Genomic DNA, 22,425 nt, shown 5'->3' on the forward strand with positions numbered 1-22,425 from the left:
CTTTATTAAAAAAAAAGAAAAAAAAAAACGTTTTTTAAATAATTGTAAAAACAATTTCAATTATAATATTGTAATTTATCTTTTTATATGTAATTACAACTAAAATCTAAAATGTTCGGATGTTTACTTAAATAATACAATTTTTTAATTTTATTTATTTTTAAGACATACTGTATATCATTTAGAGACAATTTCTCGAGGCAGAGCGCGGGCAGAAATTATTCTACAGAGCTGTTTAAGTTACGAGGCAAGGTTTACTGCGTTTTAATTTGAATCTCGTGCGAAACGAGAAATGGTTCCTCGCGCGAGTGCGTAGCGGGTGGTGGAGCCACTGCCGTCCACTGCCGCCACTATAAACATTTGTTACTTTCCAATTGGTCAGTCGTGACTCGGGAGCCTGCGCGGGTGGACGTTGAGTGGGTCGAGTGCGTTTTGTACGGCGAGTCGGGCGAACGCGGCGAGTGAAGCGCGGTGGTGGAGCGTACCGCCGTGACTGCCGTGGCAGCGAGTGAAGTTGCACGCAAACGAGAATCGCGAAAAGTCTCGGGTATTCGCGATGGACGGCCGCCCGGCGATACCTGTTGCACGTCCCAGCCCGCACCGGCTCGTGTCGCTCGCGCGACAGTGTTCCTCTTAGGCGATTCTCGATCGTGCGGCGTCGGCGAGAGCGAGACGAAGGATGTACCGCCGCCGCGTTCGCGCCCGCTGTTGACGTTCGTTCGTGGACGCGCGCCTGCTCGCGCGCGCGCGCGCGCGCGCCTGGTGCGTGTATCGTTCTCGTGTGTGGATGCATGTGCGCGACGCCGCGACACGTTCCTCGTCGCGCTGCGCTGCGTCGGGCGGTAGCGGTCTAGCGGCGGCGCGAGTCGACGTCGTCGCCGAAAATCTCCGTCCGTGATACTCGCCGGGCGCGGAGGAGCTCGCGCGCGCGCTGAACCGAAGACATGGGGATCGTCCAGAGCCGCGGTGGCGAGCCCGACGGCGGAGTCCGCGAGGTGTTCGTCGGCGATGTCAAGGCCGGCGTGCTGCGTCAACCCAGCATGGGCATGGGCAGCCTGGGCGGGCCTCACACGCGTACCGGCAGCATGCGCAGCGCGCCGAGACAACCGATGCCGGATGCTGTCGAGCTCGAGAGGCGCTTCACCAAAGTGCTGGTAAGTGCAACACTACGCGCCTCCTCCTCTCCGCGATCGTAGCAGACGATATCGACGATATTTCCTCGGCGTTTGAGCCCGCCTCGTAAATTACGCGAGGCGAAAAGGAGCTCAGATTTATTCTCCCGCTCGGGGCCGAGAGGCCCCCTCTCTCCTTTATCCTGGAGGAAACTTCAGACTATAGGACACACGACTAACGATGGAAAATGTATTTTGAAGATCAGAACGCTTGGTTGCAAAAAGCTCGGTTGTAAAAGAAACGCCGCGCTCTTTTTTACCGGGCAACGTATGAAAATACGACAGTTGACGACCGTTTCGATGATTAAAAAGTATTTAGACTCTTACTAAGCGATATTTTGTATACATATATGGGAATTCGAAAAACGTTACACGCCACGTAAAACGTGAAGGATCATTTCAATTGTTAAGTTGAGTTTACCTTGAATTTGCTGCGCTTCGTTGCGACTGAATATTCATTCGCGCTTGTTGTTAACTCCGGTCAGGTTTTTACAAACTTCAAGATTTATTTCGTTCCTCTTTTCCGAACGACGTTTTTGTATTTAAAATTATTTTTTAACAGCCTATCTATGTAGAATATCGAACATCTTGGCATTTAAATATTATCGGTGATTAGTTAACGTCACATATGACGAATAATAAATTTCTCGTTGTGCCTTTGCTTTAAAAAGAAAAATGGAAATAATGGGGTTAATATTACATAAAGTTAATGACAAATAAATTGTGAATTTTTAATCTAAATCTAAGAATATAAAGTTCGATGCTAGATGAAATTATTCAATATAACAGATAAAAAAAAGAATCTTTATTTTCTATTTATTGAAATTATTCTTTTATTATTTCAATTATTTATCTTGTTACTCCACGATTAAGTAACTGCTGCTTATTGTTGCGCAATAATAAAATCAAAATAATTTTATATGCAACGGCCCGGCGAATTATTTTTTTTTTGTTTACGATCAGAAGTTGAGTAAGTAACTGACGGGCCGGGTCGCTCTTGAGTTTTTCATTTCTCTCGTGAAACGAAAATGTCGAGAGGTCGGAGGCGAGAATTCGTGTGCTGGAAAAAAGACGGAGAGAAAGGAGGAAGAGAGAGATGAATGACGAAGTGGAGGAAGACATGGCACGCCTACGAGCCAGCGGCTCTCACCAAATACGATTCGATTGTGCATCGTTATATGCACCGTTAACGTTACAACGACAAACGTCCACCTTGCTTTATTTACGGCATTCAATTCGTATATAATTCGTCCTGCTCGTCGTTCTCTTCGTGCCGCCGCTCTTTGCAATATAAATCAATTCTAATCTCGCGAAGAAAAATCCTAATCAGGCGCTCAGGTCTGAAATTAAAATATTCGAGGCGCTTGAAAAATGATTAACTACACGCGACAGAGAAACGCAAACTGGACATTAAAAGCCGGCTTTCTTCGGCGAGAAATTAAACTTGGGGAGGGGGCGGAAATAGAGTGCTCCAAGAACCCATCGGGATACACCGCAGTTATATCTATGAAGCATTATCAACATAGTCTTCCGGCTCGATGTGTATGAAGTCACTCCGCGCGTATACGAGTCATCAGTCCACGAGTCGAGCGATAGCTACGATTTCGTTGTCCCAACAAAGCGCACCGCTCAAGCTCAAATGCCGAAGCGCCGCGTCGACTGTCCGGCAGGCAAGATTCACAATCCCTTCCCTACCCCGTTCGCTGATAACGACGGGATAAACTGATCGATAAGCTGTCGCTTAGCTGTCCTTTAACGACGAAGGAATCTAACGCGGCCGGGACATCGCACGTGGCATCGCGTGGCGAGAGTTCAAAGGATCGTTCAAGAAATCGGTCGGAGGCGTGCGAACGTTTAATAGCCCTTACGAGCGAGAGATCGCGGGCATCATCATCGTGGTAATCATCATCATCAACGCGATCATCATCATCATCATCATCATCGGCCGGCTTGTCTCGGCGGTTGAAAATATCGCGCAGGACTTCGTTTCATTATAAATGCCTGTTGATGAGTCATCACTAGTTAGTCGTACACATCGTAGAAACCGCCTTGGATCACGGGACTTGGGGCACCCAGGGCCGCGCCGAAGTTTTTCTTGACCTCGATGTTGTATCCTCTCGCTTCTCTCTCTCTCTCTCTCTCTCTCTCTTCTCCTCCTCTCTCCCTCCGTCTTAACCGCAGACGGAAACCTAATAAAGCTCGAGAAATGATTCGTTGCTTTATATCACGATGACGCGATTAGGCGTCATCATGGCGAAAGTAACGAGTGCATAGGTTATTATGTGCATGAAACGTTGAATAGAACTCGTAATCATTCAATGAAATCAATAACGAACGTACAAATTGAAACGCAATAGTATAATAATTATATAATTGTTGATGATGTAACTCAATAATCAATAATGATTGGCAATCTGCGAGACTCTGACTTGATCGAGATTCGACGGTATTTTTTCTTTTTTTTTCTTCTTCTTCTCTTTTTCTGCATTGTTTCCTGCAAGGAATAAAATTGGTTCGTGTAAAAAATAACCGAGACGAGAGCAATAACCGGTCAACTCATTTCCGAGATGGTCAACCACAAGTGCAGGAAACGTATTATCCGCAAACAGTTATCTCAATATACCAATTTGCAGACAAGAAAGGGAAATGCACGAGGTTTTACGCGGTACTTTTGTAGTTTCACGACTTATAAAACCGTACTTAGCTGCAAGTAAACAAGCTGCAAGTTATTGATGTTCACTCTCGACAGATGAAAAGATTCGGGGATTCTGTACAGGTATATAGAAAAGAATATACAATGCATGAAATGAAATGGGAAACCTTCAATAGTTTTAGAGATCGAGTGATGTTTTTCATTGATGCAACGATTAAAACGAATATTTTCAGTCTATTGCAAATTATTAAAATATATATATATATATATATATATAAAATATAGGATTTTTTTTTCAAGCGATACATTTCGCACCTTTGTTTCGTGGGCATATATGCTAACAACTACCATGAGTTATTAATGATTACTGATTATACATACGGTCGCTTCGTTACCCTATTTTTTCCAGATAATTACGTTATTGGACAATTACTCCAATTATGCGCGCGACGAGTCATGAACGTTCTTTAATTATATTAATTTAAAATGTAAATAACAACCTACATTCCAGATTGTTACCTACATTTTTAATACCTTAGACGTGAATATAAAGATAGATTTATTAAGTTCAAGTATTATGCATTCAATATTATATTTAATTAATTTATTCAACGTTATTTAATATAATGAAAATTTTCACGCTTAAAAATAATTTCTACCTATAATTTTTTTTTAAATATTTTTAAATATTTTTTTCTTCTTAATTATTCGAAAGCAACAATTATTTCAAGATATTCCAATAGCTGTGTTATAACTTCTCTAAAATCTCTAAATTATTTTACACCTTGAATGAATATCTAACAGAGGCATTTCGAAGTCCCCCGGCATATTTGCTTCTACGTCCAATCACATCCGTTGCCTTTTTTTGTTTTATCTTCGTTTGTTGGACCAAAATATCTTACACTGCCGGTTCAACCGGCCGGGGGACATTTCTTTTCCACGCGAGTTGATGAGAATAACCAGTAACGAACGCGAAGATAAAAAAAATAAATAAAATAAAAAAAATATCTAGCTAGACATAATTATACTTAATGTATAACTTGCGACATTAAATAGAAAACTAAATCCGAACGCCGATAGCATCAATGAAGGCACTTATCAAACGTTCGTTTACATAATCGTCTCACAATGCAGAAAACGCTACCGGAATGCGCAGAAATTTTCGTAATTGGAGATCAGCGGTGGTCTCTCTGGCAACTTCTTTCAGCTGCTTTGAGGCGGTATAGTAAAGTACCACGCCATTCACTCGGCGTTGCTCCTCGCCGATTCATTTTAATATGGTTAATTACATCCTATTCACGAAATTATTACTGCCACGGAGCTCCATCGAGCTTTTCGTATATTTTTGTCGCTTTGAGCTGCGAGCGATTTACTGGAGCTAAAGTTATTTGAATTTAATTGGAATATTGAGAAACAAAAATTGGAATATTGAGAGAAAAAAAATCTTGCTTAACGAAAAAAATGTATGCGGAGGAACGATGGGGAGTTGCAAGATTACGATTGATCTTTGATATTCTGGAAGGATTAGAAATAGTAGTAATCCAAGTTATGAAGTATATCTTACAAGTGCCGAGAGGCAAATAACATTTTTTTTTTTTTTTTCCATTTTTTATGTAAGCGGTATACATCTAACGCGACACTGAAATATTAAATGGCTTGCTCGCGTGCGCGAATGACGGTACACGTGTCCCTCCCTGTTTGCATTTCTCGCTGAGATGATAGTGTCTCGCATTGCGGTGCAATCGCGTTCTTCTGATCGTGCCTCTAACTGCATAAACAGGATATCCAAATGACACTCGTGGCGCACACTGCAATTTCGTCGTTGCACTGTGGGAATGTGCTGCGGAAGCCGACGGAAAAATCAGTACATTGTAAAACTCACGGCAATACAAAACCCGAGGCTGGGCGCCGAGTCTCTGAGACGTCCGCGTTATTAACAATTAAATTCTATTCTCCGTTAAATTTAATTAGTTTTTACAAGCCTCAGATTTTTATTATATTGTTGTCAGAGCGTTTTTAATATCTGAAGCCGTTGCGGTGTGAATTGAAATAAGGGTGACGGCTTCCTAGAGAAGAACTTTTGACCTGGAAAGAAATCCATATGTGCAAGTACGTGCTAAGGCATTGCCCGCCACGCCATGAGGGATATCAGGGTGTTATCGATCGAAGGCGGAACTCGTTTGACCGGGTTACTAAGTTTTATCGAGTAATTACGTGGGAACAGTATGCGGGATAATGTCTATTACCGTGGGATTCAATTATTTGTAAAAAAAAAAAAAAAAAAAAAATCAAGTATCTATATAAATAAAGTTATATGTATATCTACTTTCTGTTTAGAATATTTAGATAATTCGATAGATCTTGTCTCTGTCTCTCTTTTAATTTTGAGATTGCACTCTTGAGCGAGAAAGCTTTCAATGCAGGAATATCGCAACTGTGAAATACTGTCACGTATTTGTCCAAATTAACTATAAATATTATTAAACGATAAGTAAGAAAATTACACTTTGCACTTTTTATATCTTTCTAAATTCTAATTCGTACATTAAAATAAATTCTTGAGGGAAAATTTTGAAAAAAAAAAAAAAAGTTATATACATATATTTTTTTTTTTTCTGATTTTGTTTCATCTGGATCTAGAGAAATAAATTATTACGGCTATGATCGGCATTGAAATTCTTCTCGATTCTGTTCCACAATTTTGAAATCCGGTTGATGCTTGCGGCATCACGTGCGCGTTGCCATCACGTGCGGTGACGGAAATCACAGGTAAAATCGACACCGTTAACGTTGACTGGCCAGAATTTTCTTCTCATGAAAGAGGACAAAGGAAAGCCAGGAGAGTAAGCGTACTCGCCGCGAAATGGCCCGTGGCCAAATGGCGTGCACGTGCGAATAGAGCTATTCCTGGGCAGTAAATAAAAGAGCCTACCAGTCGAGGGACACCGGCCTCTACCGATGGCGCTTAAACGTTGCTGCTTGACCGTGAAAATCCTTAGGCAATTTACCTAATTCGGCGCGTTTAATGCTTATTTATAGAAACCACCTACATCATATATTTTGACTCGGTGCTCCTTATCTTCACATATCTGATGATTTACGTCTGTGACATTAACCCCCCGCGCATTTCGCGAAGGAGTTCTATCGATAAGTATCAAAATGCGTCGCGCTAAAGTCAAATCCAACAAAGTTCTAGCCGTCCAAAGGACAAATTTTTTTTTTTTTTTTTTCGAGTTTTAGTCGTTGATAATTTATTGCATTGATAAAGATACGCCGTGGTATAAATGCAAATCCGTCTATCAGAATAAACATAGACACGAGGAGTCGTTAATTCTCTCTTTCGCTGCAACAATCGGTACTCTCCGGCGACTGAGGAGAGCGTTCCGCGAGATTGATTGCATTTCTAACGCTGATATTAAATTGCGAGAGGTGATCGATAATCCCACCGGCCTTTGTATGCTAAATTCTAAGGCAGGTTGAAAAGAAAACAGCGATGATTTTGTTGTCTGGCGTGAGTCAACGTGCATGTCGGCGACGCGAGAGCGTTGCGATATTTATCTCGTGTAAAAAAAAAATTCGAGCGCGCGGAATCGCGGACGAGCATTCCCGTCCGGTCCGCACGTGTGCAGCCGTGCTGCAACACTCCGTCTGCATATTGGGGCGTCGTAGGGAACCCAAGCGGGATCGCAGATGTGCATCGTAATCACAGAAAGAGACGATCGTTGTTGAGCGGTCCTCAGTCGCGCGTTTGTTCCTGATCGCGGCCAAGAACAATTGCTCTTTGAACTTGATGCGCGGAAAGACGTAGAAACGGATCGTTTTTTTTTTTTTTTTTTTTTTTTTAACGTCCTCACGATAAGATATCACCGCGCGTTCCTCAATCAGAGTGACATCGCTTTTTCTTTTTCCCCCCTCTCATATTTTTCGATGCGTTAAACCTCCACAATCGCCTCTTTTCCGCTGGCTTCCTCCAATGTCCCTTCATTGTCCATTAATCCGATGTATGTTTCTCTCTTTCTCCCGGGTCATTACCCTTTCACTCACTTTCTCTCTCTCTCTCTTTCTCTCTCTTCCTCCCCTTTTCTCCTCACCCGTCATACATACATAAATTTATTCAAGCGTGACGTGGGTGAGGACGAGGGTGTCGGCTTGGCAAAGCACGATTGCCCACAGCGGAGGATCCTGGGTGCGCTACACGACACACTGCGGCTAGGGATGCTAATAAATGTTTCAATAGCGTCGCCAGCCACAACTTTAATTTCACAGTTATCGGATGTTTCGGTAGGGAACGTGAACTCTACATTGTATGCACATTCGTTAAACGATCAATGGCATAGAGATAAAATCGATACAATGATTCCGAGATCGTTAGGCATGAAATCTTTTTCTCATTTCGGCAAAGCATCCTTTGTTTAATTCGAACGTCACCAAATTGTAACGTCCTGTAAAAAGGATATATGATAGTCGTATGTTTGAGAAGTCTACGATTCTTTCATTTGTGAAAAAGTATTTAGGTTCCGAATAATCGCATAATTAATGCATGGTTAATATTCTGGATAACGAGGTAGCTTTGTGCTGTCTGGTCCAGCACGCGTTGCGTCGCACCCTTTTTTTTCATCTCTCTCCGCCGCTTTTATACCAACCTGTTCCATCCGGTCGGCCGTGTGCACAATCTTACCTATCCGCCCTCGCTAGTGTTGTAATGCCCTTCCTTCTAACATCCCTCCCTTCGGCTTGCCTTGAAGATCAGCGATCTTGAATACGAGTCCTTTGGAATCCCTTCATAATGCGACGTTTGAGCCAACCGCGATGCTCTCAGAGGGCCAGATTTATATTCACTGCACATTTAGCATTAAACAGGCTCGATCAGCTTGCTAATCAGATTTAAAGACCGATTATTTACTGCTGATAATTATTTTTATCTAAATTCGTAAGCATAATTTTCAATTATTATATTATAGTTTTAACTAAACACTCCACCAGGTGACAATTTATTTTTGACGTACTCGATTTATTTCTGTTTCTATTTTTCTTTCTAAGAGACTCTACTTGACGCTTAAGCCGATTTGCAATTAGCGGAATATGAAGCACTAACTGAGAAAGTGGAGCGTTGAAAGTGATGACGAGTGAGAGATAGAGTCAAATATTTATTTATTTTATTATTTTTTTTTTTTTTCCTCGAGATTAATGCAGTGCAAGTTGTTCATCTTGGAACTTCGGCGAAAGTTTACGGATAGGAACGAGAAAAAAAAAAAGAAATAAATCGAAAATTATTATTTCTAAAAACGGACGTTAACAAATATCGTATTAAAAAATTAAAGTGCATTTGATAAGGAATTTAAAAGTCAAATGAACATTTGAGCATTCGAACGATTCAGATTTTGGCAGCTGTTTTTGCTAAGCTCGCTCTTCTCATTTCTCAAGAATTAAAAAAATTGTAGACTAGTGGTACTTACATTTAGCCACACATTTATTTGTCTGCCGTAATGAAGTGATTAAATGCCGGTCCACTTATCGGACACATTGCGCGAACTTATACCGAGAGGTTCTACACACACGCAATCTCTCTTTCTCTTTCTCCTTCCCTCTCTCTTTCGATGGCGAAAGATGGCAATATAGAAGGGAAAGAGAAAAAAAAAAAAAAAGACCCGTATATGAAGTATACGTGAGTTCGTGAGATGATGTCATCGCGGCCGGGTGCACATCGTGACGTTATCACTTAATTTTAGATCGCCGTATCTCTCATTCAAGTTTGCGAAACCCCCGCCGTCTCGTAATCGAGGTTTGAATAAGATCGCGGAAATTTAAAGTGCGATTTAATCGATGATAATCGTGACATCAAATACATTAATAGATAATATCTGTCATTATGGTTAATAATTTTACAATTGATACAGTTTATCTAACAACTAAAAGAAAAAAGAAAAATATTAAGTATATAGATAAAATAAAGAATAAATAAATAAATTGCAATTACATTTTGCAGTCAATTTTGAAATAATAATTGCACCTGCAAATATCAGTTTTAATCGTCGTGCACCTGCACAAGTCGTAGTCTTGAGCACACAATCAGCCTCTGGATGCTACTTTGCTCGCGTGTGACCCGAGTGTCGCACTGTTAACAGCGATGACTTTAATGACTTGTGCATGGCGTGCGTTCAAATGACAGGCAACGGCGATTCGCCGAACCTTAAGTACTTGACAACAGTCAATTCTTTCGTGTTTCGAGGATGCCCGCACTTGGTTATTGAGCCGGCACAAGTACCTTTAATTTGTGCGCCAATGGCATTTCATGTGTCACTTGTTGGCTTTTACTTTCGAACGCTCTTTAAATTTACCGCCGGCGCGAATAAATACCGCATTATTTATTCAACTCGATGAATTTTGGAGTAACGAGGAAAGAAGTGGCCGCGGTATCGGTCTTTGGGGGCTTTCCGACGAAGCCATCTTAGCTCGTTAATCTTACAAGAAGCGAAGGGTTCCATGCGAGAGGATCATTGATTTGATTAAAGCCCCTTTGCTCCGATATCAAGACCGCGAAAGGGTCTGGGCGCAACTTGGAGTAATTCAATAGCACGAGTTCACGCTTGTAGCGCAACAAAAGTTTGCCAATTTTTATTCGCAATTAAATACACGTGAGATTACCGGTATGGTGAAATAAATTGAGACGCGAGCTACAAGCGAAGGCAAATTAATAACTCTCGTGAAATAATAACCGGCGTTGAATAGGATGAAAAGGAGTGCGCCGAAAATTTGCTTTTTCACACGGTGCAAATAATCGTCGCGGGTTGAAAGTTCTCTCTTATTAGCTCGTTCGAAGGTCAGTGCCCGTGTAACGAGCAGTAGTCTGCTTGTAGTAATCCCAGTAAACCTACCAATAAAGATTGGTTTCATTCTTGGCGGCGTTAAGACGTCATTTTATTGCCAACGGATACGATCGTTCAGGCATCGAGGTAACCCGATATTCGTCAAAGAATAAACAGGACGTCGGCGGATCTTGAAATCTTGAAACGAATTTACGTCAGCGTTTCAAATTCATCAGCTTTTATCTTTTTTCCTGTCTTAGTACAAGAATATAATCGAGTAAGCTGAGAAAAAGAAAGTAAGCGTGCAAGTTTGTTTTATTTAGCGTTAGGACATTTCGATTAATACGTTATAAATACGCTTCGATCGTGAACGCGAGGGAATAATCGCTGAAGCTTGGTTTTCGCGTATCTATGGGACATCATCGGTCGCATCCTGCCTATTGTGAAAGTATGCACGCACCCCATTAGCAGTAATCCGATATTTCTGGTGGAACGCAATTACCCGGTAAAAAGCAGGTTCAATAAACCGAATTAAATTGAGGGCCGCGTGTTCATGCAGGAAAGGCGACGTACTCGTGGCATTTAAACGACCGTGCCATCTGTTCGGCGTTATATTTTTGAATGTCTCAGATCACACGATTAATTTGTCTGGATACATTTCTTTTTCTTTTTTTCTTTTTCTTTTTTTTTACAACAATTTGCGCAATCGGAGATTCATATTGCCGTTACACTGAAAGGGAAAGCGCACTGCAGCGAAGTGAAACCAACGATCGCCGCCGCTTCGTACCGTTCAAAGTATGTTCTGACCTTAACAATTACATCCATAGGGCATAACAGAAATCGCCGCTTTCTCTCACAGTTACTAATTTTCCATCGTGTTTTACAAAGCCTTACAAAGTGCGGCGGGGGGACAATGTGTAACGAAACCAGCATTTTAATAAAGGACATAATATTTTTCATACAACGCATAAATATAATGTGCGTTTTATATGCGTAACATGATTATATAACGTACGTAAGAAACAAGAAAAATTTGTGCCTCTCTAGAAATGTTCTGCTTTGATTTAAGGATAAAAGAGATTAATGACCAAAGTTCAGCAAGTTAAAAAAATTTGTTTGCATTGATATAATTGTCTCGATTGTGTTTAGTTGACGCGAATACACCTTGAAAAGTTAAGGAAAACGTCAGGCACGAAAGAGAGTTATCACTCGGTGGATGATAATGAAAATAAATGTCCGCTTAAATCGCTCGTATTTTTCTCTCGTTTCGCAGAGGGAAACTCGTTCCGTGCGCTCTCGTTGCACGGTCGAAAAATGAAAGAAAGTATCACTTGCTCCAGTTGAGTAGAAACCATAATTCGAGAACAAATATTATGCTAATGCGACTGAATATAACATCGCAGCGGCTATTGCCACAAAACAGAAATTGCATTACGTTGTTGAAAATTGTAACTTATCCTGATCACTGAAGGAGAACGCGTGCGTTGGCTTTCTCCAAGGAGTAAGAAATCATGCAGAAAAGTGTTAATTAAATCTAATGTCTGGGCAAGACAGATAATTGCGTAATTGCATATTCGAAAATTCCGTAATGCCTTTAAAAATAAATCCGCAAACGAATAAATATTATTATTAACATTATTTTACATATATTAATTTGTAAACGTTGAAGTTATTCGTAATTGTAATAATCTAGAATTGAAAGTGGTATTTTCACGATTTTAACGAAATATGTATATCGAATTGCTTGGCGAATCACTTTCAGTATAATATTTAAGTAATGTAATGCTACTCTTTCTTGCGTGCGCAGGCCTCCATGGACTTACCACCGGATAAAGCGAAACTTTTGAAGCAGTACGACAACGAAAAGAAATGGGACATTATATGCGACCAAGTAAGTGCATACGCATGTATATTATTACATATCAAAATGTAAAAAAAAATTTTAGCAATATTTTTTTCTCTTTTTTCTTTTACGTTGACTTAATTTTAACTATTTATCGTATCTCTTTTTACATTATTATTGCCAGTACAATTATTGATAAGATAGAACTCTATCAATTTTGAGATGCATTCTTATTGCGCTTCTGAATGATTCTTTGTAACATTGCAACCACTGGCTGCATCTAATAAGATGTAATAAAATTATCTCAAATAGAAGTATAAAAACATATTCTCAAAGGGATAATCGCAAGTCATGGTTAAGCCGGGCCTGTAGAACATATGCGTAACACAAGACGGATGTAATGCAAGCCAAGCTATTATACGCGGGCTGCAAGAAGTACGCAGCATCCCTTTTCACGATGGAATTCATATACTCGTAGCCCTCGTAGCCATGATCCCTTTTCCAAATGTTATTGACGAGTCTATAACAGACAGTAATTTACAGAGGCCAATATTTGCGAGGCTCGGCCAAACAAGGAAGATACTTTCTTGTCAAATTAATAAAACTTATAAATATGTGATAATTTTAGGAGATAAAAAAAATTCTGTTCTACTTAATTCTGCTTTGCAGGAAAGAGTACAAGCTAAAGATCCACCGTCCCATTACCTGGCCAAATTACGTACTTATCTGGATCCCACAGCATCGCGGAGTCATCGAGTACGTTATCTTATTTGCTCGTTTTACTTGTTGGTTTTTAATTTTTCTTTTTTTTTTTTTTTAATCTCTGAAGTAGTAATTATATTATATTATAATTCAACCGTAAAAAGTTTATTGTCAAACGGATATTAATGATTACACAGTCGTATCGTTTCCTTATGTTCTTCCAGAAAAGAAAAATGGTCGGCGAGTCTACGTCGACTCAGGTATTGCGCGATCTAGAGATATCATTACGCACAAATCACATTGAGTAAGTGAATTTAGTAATCATTTAATAATAATATATCGTTTTGAGTACTAATTTTACGTCTCTGTTTTGCGTTGATGCATGTCGCTAGTTCAGCATAATAGACCATTGTATTAAGCATCGAATGCATAAATAATTGTATTAATAAATTTTATCGTATAAGTTTGTTTCGTCTATATCGAGATTTTTTTTTTTTTTTCGACAAACTTGTATTCTGAGCTAAACAGTATTGCAGGTGGGTGAGGGAGTTCTTGGACGAAGAAAATCAAGGCTTGGATGCTTTGATAGACTATCTCAGCTTCAGGCTATTGATGATGCGGCATGAGCAACGGCTCTTGGAATCTCACGCAAGTTCTGAAGAAAAATTACAAACCGGTAAGAAACTGATTAGAAAGCTAAAAAAAATAGAAACCCCAGATAATCTATTTCAGCCTGTTAGATAATATTAATAAATTAGATACGCACTAATCTGTTAAAATTGACAAGTGTAAGATTTCTATTTATAATGAACTACGATATAGAAATAGATAATTTATATCGACAAGTCAAATTCCATATTTATCTAGAAAGCAAATATTTACTTACTTTTCGTTAATTATAGATTGCTGCAATAATATTACTATTAAAAGTCACATTATTACACCTGAGAAAATATTTTCGAGTAAAATAAAGAAACGTTTGTGTTCCTTTCTTTTTAAATCAAAAAGTATCCGATTATATTTTTGTAATTAATTAATTTATGATAGATTTGAAAAATAGTTGATAATAGTATTAATAGCAGGCACTGGCGATACCTCACCATTAAACAACGGTTGCTTGAGACCACCTCTTCAAGAGCTCAAAGACAGTCCTGGGGTCAAAAGGAGATCTCGACACGTAGCACGCTTAAATATGGGTGAAGCAAAGGATGATATTCACGTTTGTATTTTATGCATGCGTGCTATCATGAATAATAAGGTGAATATCATTTCTAATAAAAGTAACTATACACGATTTAGTTATATATTTGAAAATTATTACCTTTAATTACTGATAAAATAAATCCTTTGAGTTTAAACTTTTTGAATGTAAAATTCAAGTTAAAAATAATATATATTTTTGCATATTTATTATATAAACTTAAACGATACGTTAATAATGTAGTATGACAGAATGTACATTTACATAACAACGTATGCATATGCACATCCTTACTATCGTGTGGATATAATACAACATTTACATTTTTCACAGTACGGATTTAACATGGTTATTCAACACAGAGAAGCTATCAACTGCATTGCATTGAGTTTAATCCATAAAAGTTTAAGGTGAGTCACGTATTGTCTATTATCTATTATTGTCTCGTATTTCTTAGAAAGTTTCTGACATTATAAATGTGTGAAATAATATCCGTAATGTGCTGTAACAGCTTGGTCATTCATTTTAAATTCAAATTACTACAAGTTCTTGCTTAATCACATCCTGAATGGATTATCATTGTTAAAAAAAATTTTTTTCTGTGATTTAGCTTATAATTGTAATAAACGTACTTTTTTTTTAGGACAAAAGCTTTAGTATTGGAACTTCTCGCTGCAATCTGCCTAGTGAAAGGTGGTCATGAAATTATTTTGTCAGCGTTCGATAATTTCAAAGAAGTATGCTCCGAAAGAAGAAGGTTTACGACTCTTATGGCATATTTCACTCAATATGACAGCTTCCATATAGAGTTTATGGTCGCTTGTATGCAATTCGTCAATATTGTCGTTCATTCCGTTGAGGACATGAACTTCAGGGTACATCTGCAATATGAATTTACAAAGCTCGGGTTAGATGAATATCTCGAGAAGCTTAGACACACAGAGAGTGAAGATTTGCAGGTCAGTGAACTAAATACACAGTAAAAAAATTGATCGAGCGTGATTCTATATATCAAATACTACAACCGCGCGTTTTTTATTTTTATTAATTTGGTTTATGTTTCTTGTAATTATCATATGTTATTTTAATTTTTAGGTTCAAATCTCAGCTTATCTAGATAACGTATTTGACGTAGCTGCCTTGATGGAAGACAGCGAAACAAAGACTGCAGCATTGGAAAAAGTAGCGGAATTAGAGGATGAACTTGGCCATGTAAGTAATACGAATTTTTTTTTTTTTATCCTACTTATTATTACTATATCAAGTTGGAAAAAGAAACAGAGGTTAAAACAAGCACATATTACATAAAATTTAATTTACACAATTTTATATTTTACGTACTTCGATACTAATCTATTGAATGTTATAATTAATTGTGTTTGACATAGGCGCATGATCGTATGGCTGAATTAGAAAGAGAATCATTGGCAAAATTGGCAGAACTAGAGACAGAATTAGGCGCGATCAAAGTGGAATATGCCGAAGCCTTAGAAGCGTGTAAAGCAGCAGAAGAAGAACTTGCAGCTTTAAAGAGGCAGAAACAGGATTCTGCACGAAGGCAGAGCGTCCTAGAAAATAAGATCATTGAACTGGAAAACCTCACAGGAACGCTGACAAAAGGCTCGTCAGGTACTTCACTCGCTAAATGAAAATATGAATAAGACAAATACAGTAAGTTCTCATGTAAACGTATGTTCGGTCTTTTAGCTGCTAGTCTACGAAATGGAATTGCGACAAGTCCTCTAAGTAATTCGGATAACATTACATCTGAGACATTCGCTTCATCACCGTCGCCAACGTTACATGAAACGCTTCCAGTGGCTCCTGTTCCACCGCCTCCTCCCCCGCCACCATGTCCGCCTCCTCCTCCTATGGCACCTCTTTCTGTGGGAGATCATAAGTTACCACCGCCGGTCCCGATACCTCCACCACCAGCTGGCATGATGCAAGCACCTAATGGAGCAATGACTATTAAACGAAAGGTATATATTATTTTTTTTTTATTTGGCAATTATTATTTCGGTTCTTTCTCGGATTGTTTTTTATTCGATCGAAATTACATTTTTCTCATTTAGGTTCAGACAAAGTATAAACTTCCTACACTTAATTGGATCGCCTTAAAACCTAATCAAGTACGAGGTACTATTTTCAATGAGTTAGATGACGATCGTTTGCACAACCAAATCGACTTTTCTGACTTTGAGGAGCGATTTAAGATTGGCATGAGTGGACACGTAGCCAATGGTAATAGCGAAATCGACGGTCTCCAAAGTTTCCCGAGTAAACGATTCAAGAAACCTGAAAACGTATCACTTTTAGAGCACACGAGATTACGAAATATTGGTAAATAAACTTTATGATATTATATTATATTATATTATGATATGATATTATATGACGTGATATGTAAAAATAAATTTATTACTTATATCTCATTTTCCTTTTTTATGTTAGCTATTTCACGCCGAAAAATGGAAATGCCAGTTGAGAAAGTAATAATGGCAGTTAATGCTCTCGACTTGAAAGTCCTTTCGCTTGAAAATGTAGAATTATTACAACGTATGGTACCTACTGATCAAGAAGTAAGTTTGTTTTATATTAAATACGAATATTATCGTTACAAAAAGATCTTTAAAACATTAATAAACCAATATAAATTAATTTCAGATCAAGGCTTACCGTGAATATATTATAGAAAAGAAAAACGTCAATTTATTAACTGAAGAAGATAAATTTTTGATGCAACTTGGTAAAGTAGAAAGGATATCTACCAAGTTATCTATTATGAACTACATAGGAAACTTTTTCGACAATTTACATCTTATTACACCACAAATACACGCTGTGATATCTGCATCCAGTTCGGTTAAGAGTTCAAAAAAGTTAAGATCAGTATTAGAAATTATTCTTGCCTTCGGTAACTACCTAAACAGTAGCAAACGGGGCCCCGCGTACGGCTTCAAGTTACAAAGCTTAGATACATTATTAGATACGAAATCGACCGATAAAAGGATGTGCCTTTTGCATTATATCGTCGCCACAATACGAGTTAAGTTTCCAGAACTTATTAATTTTGAATCGGAGTTGATGTACATCGACAAGGCTGCAACAGGTATGTTTATCGTATTTAGTTATTAAAACATTAATATTAATATTTTATATAAAATTAAATTAATGCATTTATTAAATTATATATTAATTTTAGTTTCGCTAGAAAACATTACGACCGATGTTCACGAATTGGAGAAAGGTATGGATCTTGTGCGAAAAGAATTTGAGTTACGCGGTAAAGAAAAGCACAATACGGTATTGCGTGACTTTTTGAATAATTCTGAGGAGAAATTGCGCCGGTTGAAACTTGATGCTCGTACCGCTGGTGAAGCATTCCGAGAATGTGTCGAATTCTTTGGAGAGAGTCCGAGACAAGCTGATGCCAATACCTTCTTCTCCCTTCTTGTCAGATTCGCGAGAGCGTTTAAGGTACGTTGACAACTATATTTTTTTTAATAACAAAATTTTAATGTGTAATATATCGCACTGTTCTTTTGTTAAATATGCATATATAAAATAGTACGATACTTTAATTTACAGGCAGCGGATCAAGAAAATGAACAGCGCCGTAGATTAGAGGCTGCTGCAGCAGAAGCTTTAAATACGTCCGAGGAAGTTATAAAACGTAATAAATTGAATCAAAAGAAACAACAGGTATGTTTTACATTTTTCACGTTTTATTTTTGTAAATTTATATATTTTAACTATTTATGACCAACGTTAAAGTACTTTTATTTTATTAAAATGTGTGTTTCTAGCATGTTTCTTTAACTATTCTTAAAATATCTTTAAAATATTACCAACGTATGCATTTTTTACAATTTATAAATGTAGTATTAATATTATTATTACCATAAAATTACATATATTTTTTATATAATTCTTGTGACAAATTACATACTATTTTATGCATGTATCTGATTAGGTTTAACATTCTATTTTATACTTATTGTTAGATAATTTTTTTCTAGATTAAATATTTGTTAACTTGGTTATTAATACGAGTAATTATAATTTTCTTAAAATTATAATTTTAATAGATTGTATATATGTTATATTTTATACATATTTATCTATGCTTCTCTCTTACAACATCAATGCTCAACATAAATGCATTTAAAATTAACATTTATATTGTGTAGGAAAATATTTTAAAAAATACATAAAACATTAACTTGCATGTTGTGAAGTAGCATGATATTTTACAGGGATTGTGAATATTTACAACAATTACATGACCCTGATTAGTTCTCGCGTGTCTCTTACAGTTTTTCCATTTCTTAAACATTATAGATTTGATAAACGTCTCTTCTTATTTGTTACATATTTATTTGGATTTAAAGCCATCGAAATTTTGCTGTAACTCGAACAAGAGTTTGTTACACCGCCACCTTAATGAACTGGAGCTCAGAACATAACAATGTAGAAACAATTCACAACATGTAAGTCTGTCCTCACTCACTTCCTTATTAACATATGATTTTTAATCTATACACATTACGTTACACGTGATAATTACGAAGTTTAGTTATCTCGTCAGACTTTCTTATCGACGTAAAGTATATTATAATTTTTCATAAAAAAAAATTATTATTTTACTTACACATTGATTACAATTCAATATTCTCTGTATATACAAATATGCTGCATAAACTCATTACACATATTCCTTACATAATATATGTACTAATAGCAATATCGAAGTATGCATTTGCATGTTTTAGCTCGCATTGATGTTGCCTGAGAGAATTCTTCTATCATTGCTTTCCTTTCGTTGACATAAAGTTTCATGTATTGTATAATATAAATAAGTAATGCTAAATTGCACATAATTGTATTAAATACTTTTTTATTCGATGTTAGATAAAATATTGGTTGCATTTTCTTAAATTTATCAGATTTAAAATTTTATTAAATTTGATCTGCCGAATAATAGTTCACGAGTTTTATATTATAATTATAATTTTTTTCTACAGTTATATGTTGTATATATTATAAATGCATATGTTTAAACGTAAATATTTTAAATAATTTGGTAATAATTAATATTTTGTTGTATATCATCAGGATGCTGTTATAAACGAACTGAAGAATAAGACACGATTAGTGCAAGAGAAAAAGTTATTGCAACAGGATGAAGTATACAATGGTGCCCTAGAGGATATTCTTCTTGGTCTCAGGTCCGAGCCATATCGCAGAGCAGATGCTGTAAGACGTAGCCAACGACGACGTATCGATAATCACAGACTCTCGCGTACTGCCGAAGAGCTTGAACTCTAATCGTTTAGCATTTCCGATTTATACGCATTTCAAAGTTTTCCTATTCTAGAGAACACGATTTGCCTTGCAATATTAAAGTTTCATTGTAATTTAGCTTTATAAATACGATAGCAACTGAAAACACCAATAGTTTGAGAATACTTTTGAAAAATATTAACACCGCGCACAACTAAAGAGTCACTTGTACATTCGAATTTTTGAAAAATATTTTACGTACACATATACAAACTACTATAAGCATACAATTTCGGAACTGAACGACAATATTCAGTACGTACAATTAGATGAGGCTTTAGTGCTCGAATTAAATTAGTGGTGCTGAAAGTCCATAGTCGTAAACTTGAAATTTACACAACTTTAAGATATAAATTTTTCGAACATTATATTTATCAAAAGATAGTAAATTTTGAAAAAAATATTTTGCACATTTAACGCTCCTTCTATTATACATAGTTCGTATATGAATCTCGTAATTAAAGACATGTAAGTTTCTTTCAAGTTAGCATAATATGATATTAATTAAGACACGCCTTTACTATTTCTCTTTAAGTAATTCTTTTTACATTTTCTGACGTTTACACAAAATTTGCTTATACTTCAATTATATTCTTACTTTTCCTTTATTTTTCCTTTGTTTGATATATAATATATACATATATATACATATATATTTATATATATATATATCTATATATATGAGATACGTAAGTGTAGAACTGTTTAAATTTAGTTGTTGTTGATTGTTATATGTATTGAAAATATTTATAATTTTTATATGAACTTAATCTTCGTTAATTAAATTAATTGTTTATTCCTTAAATCTTGTAATTGCTTAATATCAAATGGACAAAGTCATATAACTCTAAACGTAAGTAAGTTTGTGTATAAAGTCAGTTTAGCAGTCACAGATTTTAATAAATCAATGACGATATTTGTAACATTCCAGCGATGTGTAATAAGCTGGGGAAACGTACTATGGAATTACACAAGTTCTAAGCAGTAAATGAGTTTCAGCTTGAGAGCAAATGTACAAGATTTAAAATAAATGTTTACATTTCTTTTGTACTGCAAATGACAAAAATGTATCTTCTTATAACCAACAATAAAATCAAGATGTTACAAAAAAGTGATAATTAATAATATTAATACATACTTGTCGTAACTTTCTGCGATATACGAGTATACTATAACGCGTACTGTTACGACATAATTGACTGAGATGTTAGTGTCTCTGAAAACTATTTCGTAAATGATTTTGCAACATATTGCTTATTTACATTCCTTGTACACGCATACACATTTTAAGAATATACAATATAATACGTAAATATCTAAGTACTTGTATAAAAATGTTTGACGCTGTCTAAAAGTTGATATAGCGAGCTATAACGCAAAAATGCATGAAAAGATCTGCTAATCAAAACTTCGTACATACATCGATTATTCTCATTCTCTAAGATTCTTAATTGTTAATATCAAAAAAAAAGAAAAAAAATGTAATAAGACTGTAATTCTCTTCAAGCTTTTTCCTGATTCAAAACATATCGCGAACTTCTGAAAGAATGGAGTTATATTTTTACTTTTGTACGTTTTTGATATTATATATTACTAGAGAAAAATAATGTAAATACTGTAATATAGAAATTAGTTTTGAACGAATATAATGTAACTGCGCTTAAAACAATTGCCAATGTGATGTTTAGATAAAATATTTTCTGTATTTAGCACATATCGCTTGTGAGCAATATGTGATAAAAAAATAGTATTTCAATCCTCTTGGAGATTGGAGCACTAAGCTATTTTATATATACATTTTGTGCAACAAAAAAATATGTGCATACACGAACACACAATATGCATTTTATTATCTAAATTGTAAAAATTAGCAATATACTCATTGTATAAAACCTGATTTAAATAAATGTATTAATTACTTCACAAAGCCAAGTGTCGGTAATTATTAAATATTATAGGATTAAGTAGCATAATTCGAGGTTGTCAATAAAAATTAAACAATACAATAGATCATAGTAACTCAATTTTAATGTATCGTTAAAAAAAGAGTTGATTTAAAATTATTGAAATTAAAAGAAAGATCTGTTCAAACTTGAGATAATATTACATAAAAAATAAATTTTTTTTTCTGACTACGTCGATTGCTTCCATTACTACCCATCATTAGTAATGATTCATTACCTCAAATCTCAATTGGCTCAATTTTTTAGTGGCGGTCAGCGATGATGGCGTCGCGCGGAAAATTAAAATTTATTTTAATTTCCGAGAAATTCCAAGCGCGACGCCACCATCGCCAACATATTGGAATTGGGTGTCTCCTCCGTAACTTCATTACTTGATAGTTTACCTAACCTCGTAAGTACCTTTTTTAAAAAAATAATAATTTAAAGAATAGTTACAAGGGACAACTTGTTTAACTTACAGATTTGGATCCTACAAGTCGTAAACCGCAAGGAACTTAATTTTTAAGAACATCGGAGAATAGGTCTGTCTCCTTCAGTTTTACCGGTTAATTATTATACCTTTTTCTTCTACGTATCATAAAAAAGTTATGTGTTTTGGAAATTTGTTTTTTTAATTAAAAAATTTAATCTGAAGTCTTGATTTATTTCTAAAATGTATTATAAGTTTATAACGTTATATAAAAATTCTAAGTTGTTCAAACACTTTATTATATTTTGTAATCAATAATAATTGATAAA

At 36.2% G+C, this 22,425-nt stretch overlaps 1 protein-coding gene across 7 annotated transcripts; it reads left to right on the forward strand.

Annotated features, from left to right (window-relative positions):
- The first annotated feature begins 423 nt into the window (after nucleotides 1-423).
- On the forward strand, nucleotides 424-21,650 carry Frl (formin-like protein). 7 transcript variants are annotated; one of them, XM_070655832.1, is made up of 18 exons: nucleotides 424-1,154; nucleotides 12,439-12,522; nucleotides 13,144-13,230; nucleotides 13,374-13,480; nucleotides 13,713-13,852; nucleotides 14,247-14,434; nucleotides 14,711-14,787; nucleotides 15,021-15,336; nucleotides 15,473-15,589; nucleotides 15,766-16,006; nucleotides 16,085-16,359; nucleotides 16,453-16,720; nucleotides 16,832-16,959; nucleotides 17,045-17,489; nucleotides 17,583-17,857; nucleotides 17,969-18,082; nucleotides 18,772-18,870; nucleotides 19,496-19,638. In XM_070655832.1, the coding sequence occupies exons 1-17, from the start codon at nucleotides 945-947 to the stop codon at nucleotides 18,844-18,846; spliced, it is 3,147 nt and encodes a 1,048-aa protein (XP_070511933.1). In that variant the 5' UTR covers nucleotides 424-944; the 3' UTR covers nucleotides 18,847-18,870; nucleotides 19,496-19,638. The 7 variants fall into 7 exon arrangements, with proteins under 7 accessions (XP_070511933.1, XP_070511927.1, XP_070511930.1 ...); XM_070655826.1 differs by lacking the exon at nucleotides 18,772-18,870 and having other exon boundaries at nucleotides 431-1,154; nucleotides 19,496-21,650; XM_070655829.1 differs by lacking the exon at nucleotides 18,772-18,870 and having other exon boundaries at nucleotides 432-1,154; nucleotides 13,401-13,480; nucleotides 19,496-21,650.
- The last annotated feature ends 775 nt before the right edge of the window (nucleotides 21,651-22,425 follow it).

Source organism: Cardiocondyla obscurior, linkage group LG04 (assembly GCF_019399895.1).
Source record: "Cardiocondyla obscurior isolate alpha-2009 linkage group LG04, Cobs3.1, whole genome shotgun sequence".
Taxonomy (NCBI): domain Eukaryota; kingdom Metazoa; phylum Arthropoda; class Insecta; order Hymenoptera; family Formicidae; genus Cardiocondyla; species Cardiocondyla obscurior.